This window comes from Tiliqua scincoides, chromosome 2 (assembly GCF_035046505.1).
Source record: "Tiliqua scincoides isolate rTilSci1 chromosome 2, rTilSci1.hap2, whole genome shotgun sequence".
Classification (NCBI taxonomy): Eukaryota; Metazoa; Chordata; class Lepidosauria; order Squamata; family Scincidae; genus Tiliqua; species Tiliqua scincoides.
Genome location: NC_089822.1, coordinates 180872201 through 180885448, shown reverse-complemented (window position 1 = coordinate 180885448; position 13248 = coordinate 180872201). Strand labels below are relative to the sequence as shown.

At 44.0% G+C, this 13248-nt stretch overlaps 1 protein-coding gene and 1 pseudogene across 1 annotated transcript in view; one reads left to right on the top strand and one right to left on the bottom strand.

Annotated features, from left to right (window-relative positions):
- Nucleotides 1-13248, top strand: part of STK32A (serine/threonine kinase 32A) — a 98829-nt gene that overhangs the window by 63413 nt on the left and 22168 nt on the right. The window contains exon 7 of the mRNA XM_066617345.1: nucleotides 7514-7603. Within this exon, the coding sequence (XP_066473442.1) occupies nucleotides 7514-7603 (90 nt within the window). The remainder of the gene's footprint in view (nucleotides 1-7513; nucleotides 7604-13248) is intronic.
- Nucleotides 3633-3752, bottom strand: LOC136642631 (5S ribosomal RNA; annotated as a pseudogene).

The following is a 13248-nucleotide window of genomic DNA, read 5'->3' as shown; positions in this document are numbered from 1 at the left end:
TGCCTCCAGGTGGAGAAGCAGCAAGTGTGGGCATTGCCTGGGATGGTATGGCTGTGCTACCTGGGTGCATTTGCACCTGCTGATCCCCCCTCCCTGGTACTCCACTGCAATTTGTGATGCTGTTTATGCAGTGGCCTTAAAATGTAACAGGAATTTGTCTTTTCTTTGTATGTCCTTGAAATCAGTGTCCTTCAAACTATTTCCCCTTTCCTCTCTGTGCTTCTCCAGCCATGGCAGAAGAGGTGTGCGATTTCATTCATGCGTGCAAAGAGCCTTTTACCTATAGTTCAATTTTTGTTTTTAGTTTTTCTCTGAGCCATTGTTTTTGCAACATCGGTATCTATATTTAGACAGTTAACATTGTTCGTGTTTTCCAGTGGCTTCCCCTCCTTGGGGATGATGTTTCAACTCTGCCTAAATCTGTTGCTCTAGATTTATGCCCAACAGTGTGAGAATCAGAAGTTAGACATCAGTGGGATTTTCAGCTAACCTAACAGGAGAGGACTGCAGCCTTAAGTTCTACTGGTTCAAAGCCATCTTTACAGTTGCTTCATAATAAACATTTTTTTTTAATTTTTGTTATGTACCAGTTATGGTGAATGATCAAAGCATTATGATTTCTCAACAATGACATACAAATGCAGGTGATCTTTGATCAATGTTGAGAATGTCTAAAGATAGATATAAATTTCTCCAGCTTTGGATATATGCTAGTGATTGCTGTCAATCTCATTTAGGATAAAATTAGTCACATATATAATTATATTAACAGTATTTATATACCGCTTTTCAACTAAAAGTTCACAAAGCGGTGAACATTGATTTCCCCCAAATTTCAAAATGTTAACTGTTGCATACACAAAAATATATACCAACAGATTAAAGTGCCTAGAAACAAAATTTCAGATATCAGTTCCTACTTAGATGCAATGGAAACATAAGCCTTGAGAAAGTGATAACTTGCACTAGTCAAATGACTGGCAGTTGTTTCATAAAAAACTGAAAAGTTTGAGAGCTACCCTACTTGTTACATATTAAAGAAAGCAGGGTGTAAGGGAAGACTTCCTGCTGGGAAGGGGGGCGGCATCCCAGAGCTCCCCTCCGGTTAAGGGAACTTTTTCCCTTTGCCTGAAAGTAAACCTCTGCTGCGTTGAATGGGTCTGCTCAGATTTGTGCCAGTGATTTTGCTTGCGCAAGTCTGGGTGGACCTGGGAAGGAGGATAGAAACTGGGAAGGGGGGTAGGATATTTGCAGCGCGGCTGCCACATATCCAGCCCTCTTTCCTGCCTTTACACCTTATCTCTACCCAACCCCCATGCTGTCTTACTAGCGTTTTTCCTGGGGCTGCTGTTACAGTCACACGAGGCAGTTGCCTGGCTGTGTGGAATGGCATGTCGACTTTTGTGACTGCATTAAAACATGCTGTGCCACCAGAATACAAGTTCCAGCAACTCAGCATAATGGAACCTGGTTCTCACATAATACCAGAACCAGGGGACATCCACTAAAATTGAGTGTTGGGCGGGTTAGGACAGACAAAAGAAAATATTTCTTTACTCAGCGTGTGGTCGGTCTGTGGAACTCCTTGCCACAGGATGTGGTGCTGGCGTCTAGCCTAGATGCCTTTAAAAGGGGATTGGACAAGTTTCTGGAGGAAAAATCCATTACGGGGTACAAGCCATGATGTGTATGCGCAACCTCCTGATTTTGGAAATGGGTTAAGTCAGAATGCCAGATGTAGGGGAGGGCACCAGGATGAGGTCTCTTGTTATCTGGTGTGCTCCCTGGGGCATTTGGTGGGCCGCTGTGAGATACAGGAAGCTGGACTAGATGGGCCTATGGCCTGATCCAGTGGGGCTGTTCTTATGTTCTTATGTTAACCCTAGTGCTGAAACTCTGAAACATCACCCATAGCCATCAAAGCCTGTTGTATGCATGCTTCCTTCCCAAAATCCACAGCTATCCCATGCATATTGTCTCCAAACTACTTCATATTATTGGACAGGAACCATAGCACACGAAACTACAGATGTAGCTTTGTACCATCTCTTGTCTCACTGTTTGAAAGAGCTCCATGTGAACTGTGTTTGAAGCTGTTGGGGCTTTTCTCAAAGGATCCTGCTAAAATGTTGTTTTGTGGAAGTGTGCAGGACTTACGTCATGGAGCAGATAGGGTGGACCATGGAGCTCTGTGTTCAAATTTCCTTAAGCAGGATAACCTTAAGCAAATCACGCTCTAATCTGCAGAGATAAAAATGGAATAATTTCATGTACAGTGCCCTGAGCTCCTTGGGAAAAGGGCAGGATAAGAATGTGACTAATATTAATAAACAATATCTGTAGCCACTTCACAGAACTTTGATTTGGTTGGAAGTGGAGCCAGTTAAACATTTTGAAATTTCCTTAACCCTTTAGGGACACCTTCAGTGTCATGCTTTCTGATTGAATGTTTACATTCATAGAATTTGACAAGTGTCTCTACTGTAAGAACATAAGAACAGCCCCACTGGATCAGGCCATAGGCCCATCTAGTCCAGCTTCCTGTATCTCACAGCTGCCCACCAAATGCCCCAGGGAGCACACCTGATAACAAGAGACCTGCATCCTGGTGCCCTCCCTTGCATCTGGCATTCTGACATAGCCCATTTCTAAAATCAGGAGGTTGTACATGCACATCATGACTTGTAACCCGTAATGGATTTTTCCTCCAGAAACTTATCCAATCCCCTTTTAAAGGCGTCCAGGCCAGACGCCATCACCACATCCTGTGGCAGGGAGTTCCACAGACCGACCACACGCTGAGTAAAGAAATATTTTCTTTTGTCTGTTCTTCCTTATAATTTTCCTGGATGCTAATAGATCTTTTTCAGTTGAATGTGCCAATTAAATTTTATTTTATTGCATTTAAGTATTTACTTGTGGTAAATGATACATCTGGTTTACTTCTGTTAATGATACATCCAGAGCTCCCTCTCTCCTACCCCTTTTTTCTGCTGAGAATATCCAAGGTTGAATAAAAATAATGGTGTCTATAATGCATTATTTTATGAATGTGATTTCCTGCAAAGAGTTGAGAGCAATGTAAAGGAAATGAAAAGTGATGGAAGGAAGGCATATTGCATTGGCCTTTCACTGCTTCCTCTTTTATGAATTTTCGGAGTAGTCATTCTGTGCTTCTGCTTTTTTAAAAGTGCTTTGGAGTAGGGGGGAAGGAGCGGCAGGGTGCCTGATTGTCTACGACTGTTGAGGGCACATGTGTGCAGTCTCCCAATTCAGTCATTAGGTGCAGAGTCACTCTGGCATCATTCATGTTTTGTGTTTTTTTCCTTCCCAGTAGTGCAGTCAGTAGGCTGGGAGGATAATAGTCCTTGGGGCCCAATCCTATCCAACTTCTTAGTGCCAGTGCCGCTGCAGTGCAACCCCAAAATAAGGGAACTAGCATTACCTTGGAGAGGCCTCCATGACTCCCCCTCCCCCCATCACAGGATGCAGCGCATTCCCTGTTATCAGTGCTGTATAAGTGCTGGAAAGTTGGATAGTATCAGGCCTAAGTTCTTTTTTATGACTGGAACTAGACAGACTGAAGACGCAGTCCACTGGTTGGCAACCTTCAGTCTCGAAAGACTGGTATAAGCCTACAGCACCCGGTATTCCCAGGCGGTCTCCCATCCAAGTACTAACCAGGCCTGACCCTGCTTAGCTTCTGAGATCAGATGAGATTGGGCATGTGCAGGGTAACAGTTGCTATTGCAAAGTTATTAGCTGTATCACATGAGGGCAGAGATGGGTAAATGCCCATACAGAAACCGTCATGGCCCACCTCAGCTGATGAGGACTGTGGCAGAGTACAGTTCCTAACCATGTTGCGCATCTTGCTCGCTAGCTGGAATTCAGCAGCAATGTTAAACAGTATATGAGCAGGTGGCTCACTCTTTTTGCTGCTCGGTTGTTCGGTCCATTTTGCTGGCCTGCCAAACTGACATCTTCCGGGCACTGCCAGGATTCAGGCCAAAGATACTGAGAGCCAGAAGAACCTTTTCAATGACTATGTGAGAATTTAGTCACTTGGAACTTTTCCCTGTGGTGGTTTTTCCACTTGAAAAGGCACTCAAATGTTCAGAGAATGGAGTTGTTCTCCTGTGGGAAATCTCAGTCAGGTCACACCCTTGTCTGCCAGTCAACTCTCGGAAGTCTTCAGGTTGGCTTTTGAACATGCTGTCAATGTATAATGCATTATCCTATCAGTTGAATCGAGTGGGAAAGACTGAGATCACGGTTTGGGTGGGAGAGGAAGGAACCTTGTCAGCTGCATAGAAAAACAAGTCATGAATGAAGATATCCACAAGAACTTGCATTCAGACAACCATAAATGCTCAGTGAAAACAGCAAAACATATGGTTGGTTGGCAACCTTCAGTCTTGAAAGACTATGGTGTACGCCTACAGCACCCAGTATTCCCAGGTGGTCTCTCATCCAAGTACTAACCAGGCCTGAAGCTGCTTAGCTTCCAAGATCAGGCATGTGTAGGGTAACAGTTGCAAAACATATGATAACTCAGTGAAAACAGCAAAAGATATGATAAGCAAAACATATGATGCTAAGACTTGTTTTAGTTCACAGGGGTATAATCAGCAAAGGGACCCAACCACTTACAGCTCTTGTATTCTGCTTGAGGAAGGTGGGAGAAAAAATAAAAGCATAAATGAGCTGAAGCAACAGGGAAGAACGGTGGAGGGAAAAGTCTTAGACTGAACTTCTAGGAACTGTCTCCCCTATTGCAGAAGCCGTTCACAACTCTCTTCACTTAGGGCCGGCCAGTCAGTGAGGCAAGCTGAAGCATATGTGTAGAGTGACAGATTTATGGAGTGGAGAAACCTGCTGCTGCTTCAGTACTGCTCAGCCTCATTGCTGCTCCTGCCCTAGACATGCCAGTGAGACAAAGAAACCGCCCTGTCCTCACTGCAGCCAGGGTATCCTGTGCATGTCAGCTGAGAGCTCTGCATAAGCTCTGAGGACTCCTTCGTGGCAGCGGCAGCAGTGTGGGAGAGTAGCAGCCACTAGGTGCTTGCTGCTGGGTGGGCCTTGTGTGCTGCTTGTGGGGCTTTATCAGTGTTCTTCTTTGTTTTAGCAGCTCTGTAACTGGTGGTGCAAGTCTGAGAACAGGCGGGAAACTGTGAAAAGAGTGAATAGGATCCAGCACTCACCATTGCTGCTGATTCACCTCTTCCCACAGCCTCCCTGTTCCCCATTCCTGCCCCCTCCCCACTCAGTTTTGTCTTCTCCCTGCTCGCCCCCTGCCCCCACTACTGCCTTACCTACTATGGTAGGCTCAGCGGTGTCCATCTGTTGGAGCCAAGCACTGCTACCTCTTGTGGCATTGCTCCCAAAACAGCTGCCCACAGACTGCTCTGCACACTGTCGCTGGCCATTTTACTTCCGCACTGTTAATCTATGGAACAGAGACTCATCAGACTCATCAGAATCTACTTGGTTCCTTCTTCTGTGTCTAATATTTTTTTTCTGGCACTGCCACTGACAGAAGGCCCCTTGAAATGCATGGAACATGTTCAAGTATGCCGTTTTACTCTCGTGCATCTTCTCTTCATTTCTGTGGTTTGCACAGGAAGTGACTTCAGTGGGTTGTGTCATTCATGAAACTTCAGAACATTCATTGTTCTGATAGTGAAATGGTGAAATCTATTAGTGAAATCTATTTAATAGGCTTCTAAGGAATGACACAGAATTGTCTGTTTTCAGCTTTGTGGGTAGACTGGCTGATGAGGAGGGCTAAAACTGTTGGTAAAGGGTAAAATAACTTCTTTCTGCAGCATATTTTCACATGACTGAGTTGGAGCCTACTTTTAGTGTGTAGCAGATAGGCACAGGAAGTCAGTGGGGGACAAAGGACATTGTGCAGTGGTATTCTTTGCCAAATTTATATTGGTTTGCTGCCAGTTTGGTTTGATGCCATGGTTTTCCCCAAAGAATCTTGGAATATGTAGTTCAGCAACTAGGCTGAGGCTTTTATAAGAGGTTGTTTCCCATTCTCGCAGAATTATATCTCTCAGGTTTCCTAAAGAAGGAAACAGCTTCCAAAGGGATAGTCTACTGCAATAAAAACAACCCAGAGTCTTGTGGCACCTTAAAAATAAGCACATTTGTTAAATTATAAGCTTCTGTGGACTGGAGCCTATGCCTGATTATTCTCAGTTGTTCTCAATGCATTCACTCTCACATGCAATTGGGGAATTTATTTATTTTTCTTATTTGTAACTTTTGGGTTGGCTCTGTAGATCAACTCTGTAGATGTTTTTGAACCTAGTACTTTTTCAAGTTTAGAATGAAATGATTCAGATTTTGATTACTTCACAGCCAGGAGCACCAACAGGAACCTTGACCCTGCCCAGTCTTTCCCAAAGACTCCCAAATTGAAAGCACATAAATCTTGGTGAACTCCAGCCAGAAATTTCCAATTAACTTTAACACTTGCTGGAGAGGAAGAGGTGGGAACAACAGAACTGTATTTATTTGCTAGGAGCTACCCTTTGGTTGCCCCCCCCCCCCGTCTTCTTGAAATCTATAATATTTGGCAGAGCAGTTATTGTTGAGCACTGTTGCTAGAGTTGCTTTTGTATTTTGTCATGTATTAGTACCACAGTACAAAATTGCTTTGTCCTTCTGTGTGTGTGACATAACCTGCTGCGAAGGAATTTCTCTATCAATGCTGTGATTATCAGCCAGAATTCATTTCTCACCGTGCAATCCTATGCATGTTTACTGAGAAGAATTCTCATGGTGTTCAATGGGGCTTACTCCCAGGTAAGCATGTATAGGATTGTAGACTCAATCTATTTCTGTTTCTTCTGTGTCGGAAAATAGCAGAATACTTATTTGTGTCACACCATAATCCTATTCGTGTCTACTCAGAAATAAGTCCTATTGTGTTCAGTGAGTCTTACTCCCAGGAAAGTATGGATAGGATTGCAGCCTCAGTTGGGTAATGATTTCAGCCTTGATTTTTGGATCAGCAGAAACCAGTATCCAGCAGCGCTTGTGAGCATGGGCAGTTTACTATGTAGCTTCAGGTCTAGCATCGCTCCAGCTAAACAGCCAGGGCACTTTTAACATATTATCCTTGGCAGTTTGGTAGGATCACTAACAATTCCTTGTGGACATTATGCAGACCTTTACTGTCAGATGTGCCTTGACTTTCTGTATTGTATTCTATATATTTCTTTCTGTATTCTACATCCAAAGCTTCTTAATTGGACTGAGGCCATGATGTTTAACAGGAGAAATGAAGAAAGTGATCGCTTTAAACGACATTGTAAAAATGATAAATCTTGCTTTTAAATCTCCTTGTTTCCTTGCTCTTTTGTAATTATTGACGACGCTTTAAAATTCAGAATAGCACGGGTGACCATAATGTCTAGTCGCCATTCCAGAATAGAACATTAGCTCAAAAGTATGAACTGTCCTGCATTTTTAGAGTGTTTCTTTTCATCTCTCTTAGGGCACGTGCATATCACAGACTTTAATATTGCTACAGTGCTAACGAAGGACATGCAAGTTACCAGCATCGCTGGCACAAAGCCATATATGGGTGAGTAGCTCTGATCCAGGTTGCTGGTGAGGCTGTTATTCATAGTACCTGCTCTTGGTACTATGGGCTATGTTGTGAACTGCTTAATGCTCATTCCTGTCAGGTATGGCAATAGTTCTGTTTTTGTTGTGTTTTTTTGCATGAGAAAAATGACCCCCAGTCCAGAGCGGTGTTTAGCTGGCACAGGTTCTTGCACAAGATTTTGCCCAAACTCTTTTCAAAATCTGTCCATGGTCCACAAGAATTGGCATGCAACAGCCTGTCTTCCCTAATCACCACATTTCTCTTTACTATCATGCAGCACCCAGTACATTGTGGCTCTGTGCTGTTATGTCTCTTCTACTAGGGCTTGTACAAGAGCTCAAGGAATAGCACCGAAATTCTGTTCTCCTTTTCCTCACTGTTCGTTGGATCTAAATTTAAAGCTATAAATGGGTCTGGAGAACACTGAGAATAATTCGTCCTCCAGTCACTGCCAGCATTTTCTCCACTTTAAAATAGGTGTGATAAATGCCGGATGTGGTGGGGGAAGTGATGATGCCCCCCACTGATCAAAAGAATCAGTCTCTAAGTGGGCCGAATGAGAGTGAGCAAGTTGAAATGAAACCTGGGTGAGACAGAAGTGCTTTTAGTCAGGGAATCAGCGAGTCAAGTGATGGATTGTCAGCCTGTTCTGGATGGGGTTTCATTCTCCTGAAAGGCCCAGGTTCACAATTTGGGGGTGTTCTTGTACTCAGCTTTGCTTCTGGATGCCCAGGAAACAGGTATGAACCAGAGCACTTTTGCTCACCAACTCTGTGTGTGTCTGTGTTTTCTTCTGAATCAGTCAGACTTGGCTATGATTATCTACTCATTGGTTACATCAAGACTGGATTACTATAACTCATTTTATATGAGGTGAGTTTCTACCCTTGAAGATGATCTGGAAACTTCTGTTAGTGCAGAATGTGGCTCTGGTTCAGCCATGTGCCACCTGAGCCAGCCAGAAAATGCTGCTTTTCTACCCCTTCCCCCCCAAATCTTACACTATGGTGTGCATGAGGCTTCCTTCTTCCTGGGTGACTGAGAAAGCTGACCCACCTACTCCTTCCTCTAGTCTTCAGCTGCCCTGGGAGCAGCTTTCTCTCTGTTTGGGTCCTGGGTTGAAATGATCTGGAAGAATGAAGCACGTTTGGGCTTTCAGGGTGGGTCATTTCAAACAGAACCGGGGCAGAGAGAAGAGTGAGCCCAGGTAGCCAAAAATGATGGGACTGAGTGGGACTCAGCCTTTCCATCTTCCAGCCCATGTGGCTGCTTTCTTAAGCAGCTTGCAGGTGGAGGCGATCGCAGAGAGTTTCCCTTTCTTTCTTTAGCAACTCTGACCAAGCAGGAAAGGGATTGTAGTGCAGACTAGAACACCTCTGTTGGCAGTGGGCTGGAAGCAGGGTGACTAGATGCAGTGGAGGACAGAGTGCCTATACCTTTAACCATTGCATAGAAGAGGGAATGTGGGCGGGTGCAGCTCAACATGGAAAGGTCTAAAAAGCCGCACCTGCCAAAATTCCCTCTTCGATATAATGGTTAAAGGTATAGGCACTCCGTCCTCCATTGTATCTGGTCATCCTGACTGGAAGGAGCAGCAGGAACATATGGGGTTTGGGGCCCCTATCCTCATTTCATTGTCACCCCCAGACTCACCATTTCACCTTCATTCTGACTCATCAGTCCTGTTAAGGCTGCACAGATTTTGACCAGCAGCAAGCAGTTTGACCCAATCTGCTGTTGTGTCAGATTGTTTTCAAGTGCAATTCAGCCAGATTGTTTTAGAGTACTATTCAAGATACTAGTCATGGCTGTTACCTTTAAAAGCCCTCAAAGCGTTAGGACCAACTGCCCCCTTATGAAATTGTTTGCCTCCTGAGTTCACCTGGGAGGGCCTTCTGTGGGCCCTGCCACTAATAGCATTTCAGTTGGTTGTACATCAAAAGAGGACCTTCTTCATGGTGGCACCTTATATGTGTGATTGCTGATAGAGATCGCTTTGGGTCCTTCTGTAGGTTGTTTGCTGCCTATCTGGTTTCTTAGGTTTTCCACTGTCCAATTATTTTGCTTTGATGATTCATCTTTCTGATGTTCACTTTGCTGTAGTTGCTGTAATTTTTAATTTTGTGTTAATATGTTATTGTTACTGTTGTTTTAAAATGTTGAGAGCTGCCTTGGGCACCTCTCTATTGGGAGGGGAGAAATGTGGAATTTAAATATTTTAAAATAAAATAAACACCCAATTAGTTTACACATGTCACTGGTCCTTGCATATGTGGTAGCAGAAGGACATGGTAGTCCTTGTCAGAAGGCAGCCTTTCTATGGACTAGGGTTAGGCAGTGGAATTTGCATCATTTCCCAGCATTTAGCCAGAAGTTAAGGCCACTCTTAATAAACAATATTTTGGGTGGCATGAATTATGAGAGGACTTCCTTGCATTATTGTACATGTACCTGTTCCATAGACTCAGGGTCAAATCCTATCCAATTTTCCAGTATTGGTGCAGCTGTGCCAATGGGGTGTACATTGCACCCTGTGGTGGGAAGGCAGTTACAGAGGCTTCCTCAAGGTATGGGAACGTTTGTTTGGCAAGGTGCATTGTGGCTGCACCAGTGCTGGAAAACTGGATAGGATTGGGCCCTCGGGCATTGCATCTGTGGTTGAGGAAAAACATGGAGGGCTACTTCCATGTTTGTTTCTTTATATTAATGCATTTGTGATTCACCTGCATCAAAGCAGTCAGCCAACACATGACCTAGAAACTGTGATACATAACTGCAAAATCTGATAAAGAACTGGAGAAGAAGGTGAGTATGATGAGTCAGTTCCCCTGAGCTCAGTGCATTTATGCACTGACCTTCTGAACTGTTGTGTAGTCCTAAGAAAACATGGCAGAAAGTCTCCTAGCTCCATTTTCTAGATTTGGTTTAGGTTGCTATGGTGACAAAAAGTAGGAGGACACGTTGTCACTGTCCTTGTCTCTCATAGTTAGGGAACAATGCATTGTTAGTCTAGTTTTGATCAGATCTGTCAAACGCGTGTAATTCTCGTGCAGTCAAGCTAGCACTGTAGCATGGTCTCTGTCAAGGCATTGGTAGCCCCGTGTAGTCCAGCTAAGAGAATATTGGTCAGACTAGCAAGATTTTTCCTTGCATTAGTTTTCCCTTTCCACCCATGAATGAAATTCTGTTTTCCTATCTGTGAAAGGAAAATAAGAGACATACCTCAAAGTGGGGATTAATAAATACACTATTGTAAAATCTTTCACAGAATTTAAAAATGTATGCCGCCATCAATGAAGTGCAGTGTAGAAAATTTATGAGCTTGCTTTCCCTCACCATTGAGTAACTATACACACATCCCTTACCCGTCCCTCCCCCTACTCAATCTTCCATATGGATTAGGACAGGGGTCTCCAAACCCCGGCCTGGGGGCCAGATGTGGCCCACGACGAGCCTCCAACTGGCCCGTGGCCAGCCTCTGATCCCCTGAGAGCCTCTGGCCCAGCTGACCAAACACAACCAGAGTTGTGCTTGTGGGGTGAGGGAATGGGGGTCCATTTCAGTGTGTGCTTTATTTCTTGGGCTGTGTTGGTGCTTGGAGAAATCCTGCACATTTGAGCTCGCTCATTCATTCATTCATTCATTCATTCATTCATTCATCAACATTGTGCCAAATATTTGATCTGGCCCTTTGGCCAAAAAGTTTAGAGACTGCTGGATTAGGAAAAAGGGGTTTCATAGCAGTATTTTTTGCTTACCAGTTTGGCTCAACGTGTGTGTCTTGGGGTCTAACCAATTTTCCAGGACTGACATAAGGGCAATGTAGCTCTGAGGTAAGGGAACAAACATTCCCTTACCCTGAGAAGGCCTCCCTGACTGCTCCCCAAACTGCAGGTTGCAGCACTTGCCCAGTTGGGACAGCTATGTCAGAGCTGGAAAGTTGATAGGGCCTTGGTCTTGCAATGAATCCTTGGGTGGAATACTTCTTCTGAAGCAGAATGCAGGGCAGAAGCATTTTCTGCCTTTAAAAGTTGTGTGCTGGCAAGGAAGACAAGCCCCATCTCTGTGCTATCCCCGTTCCAATTCTCATGATTGGTCTACTCATTAAGATCCCAAGTGCATACAACGAATGGAAATAGTAGTGTTGCCTCTGTCCACTTTCTGCCTACCCAGTGCCTTGTTAGTAGTTGGCAACCTTCAGTCTTGAAAGACTATGGTATCGCGCTCTGAAAGGTCGTTCTGGAACAGCGTCTAGTGTGGCTGAAAAGGCCGATTCGGGAGTGACAATCCCTTCCACACCGGGAGCAAGTGCAGTCTGTCCCTGGTCTGTCTCCCTGGCTATGGGCCTTCCTTCTTTGCCTCTTAGCCTCAGACTGTTGGCAAAGTGCCTTGTTACACAATGCATATTTTAGGTGAATTTTGAAATGCATTGAGGGATGGATTCCTCCACTACCTGAAAATTGGTTTGTGGACAGGGTGGGCCAAGGAAAAGTGCTAAATTCATTTTAGTGAAGATTGTGTGTGTGTGTGGTGGTGGGGGGGGATAGACAAATCTGCTTTTACATTTAGAATGTGATCACCATCTTTGCAAGTGAAGGAATGCTTGTTCAGGTCGGATTAACTGGGATTCCAAAGCACTCAAGTCCGGTTAATCGCAACTCCAGAGGTTTATCTTTGTTCTCTACAGCAGCTGGCACAGTGGCCTTACTTGGGCTGTTCTACTAAATACAGATAGTATGAAAATGAACTGAGTTCCAATTGACAGCTTTCAGTCTTGTAGTTTGGTTTAGTGATCATATCTCAGCTGCCTTTTTTGGGCTAAGCGGAAGCTTCCTATTTTCCCAGAACTTTTAAAACTTTGATTGAATCTGGTTTAAGAACTACTCTAAATTTATGATTTTACCATCTCATTGCTTTACAACCACTATTCATTGTTCATTTTACTGTTTTCCATTCACTTGTATATTTTGTTTGCTGTTCCCAGGGCACCTATGTTACTAGACAGTGGAAATCTCCCCCTAAATAAATAACATTCAGCTGCTTTCACAGGATAAAATCAATTAGAAGAGGCAGAAAATGGTGACAAATAACTTACACATCCCTTCCAGCATTGTGCAGATAAAAAGAGAAACTCCTGTATGTATTTGCAACATGCCCAATCTCATTAAAAGGGTAATTGCCTGAGCTCCGTCATAACCCCATCCTGCAAACTACATCCTGCAAACTACATTACTGAAAGCTATTATCTGCCTGTCTATGTTACATTCATGTCTTATGTAAGAGCCTGGCTTTTGAAGTAGGATATATTAGTAAACTGACCATAACAGAGTAAGCATGTTTAACAGAATCATTGTCCCACGATGGATGTAGCTGTATTTTACTATAGTACTGTTAGATTTAAAAGCATGTAGTACATATACCACTGATTACCAAAGTTTAACCAATGCTCCTGGTGATGTGAGGGGAGGCCCTGGAGGCCTCTTCTGGGTAGTGCCAGGCCAGTGACCTGCTGTATTGGCCTCTGCACGACTCAGAATGGCCCGCAGAAGCATCCAGAAGCTGTTTACGGTTTTTGGAGGCAACTTCCAGATGCTTCTGTGGGCCATTCTGAGGCCCACACA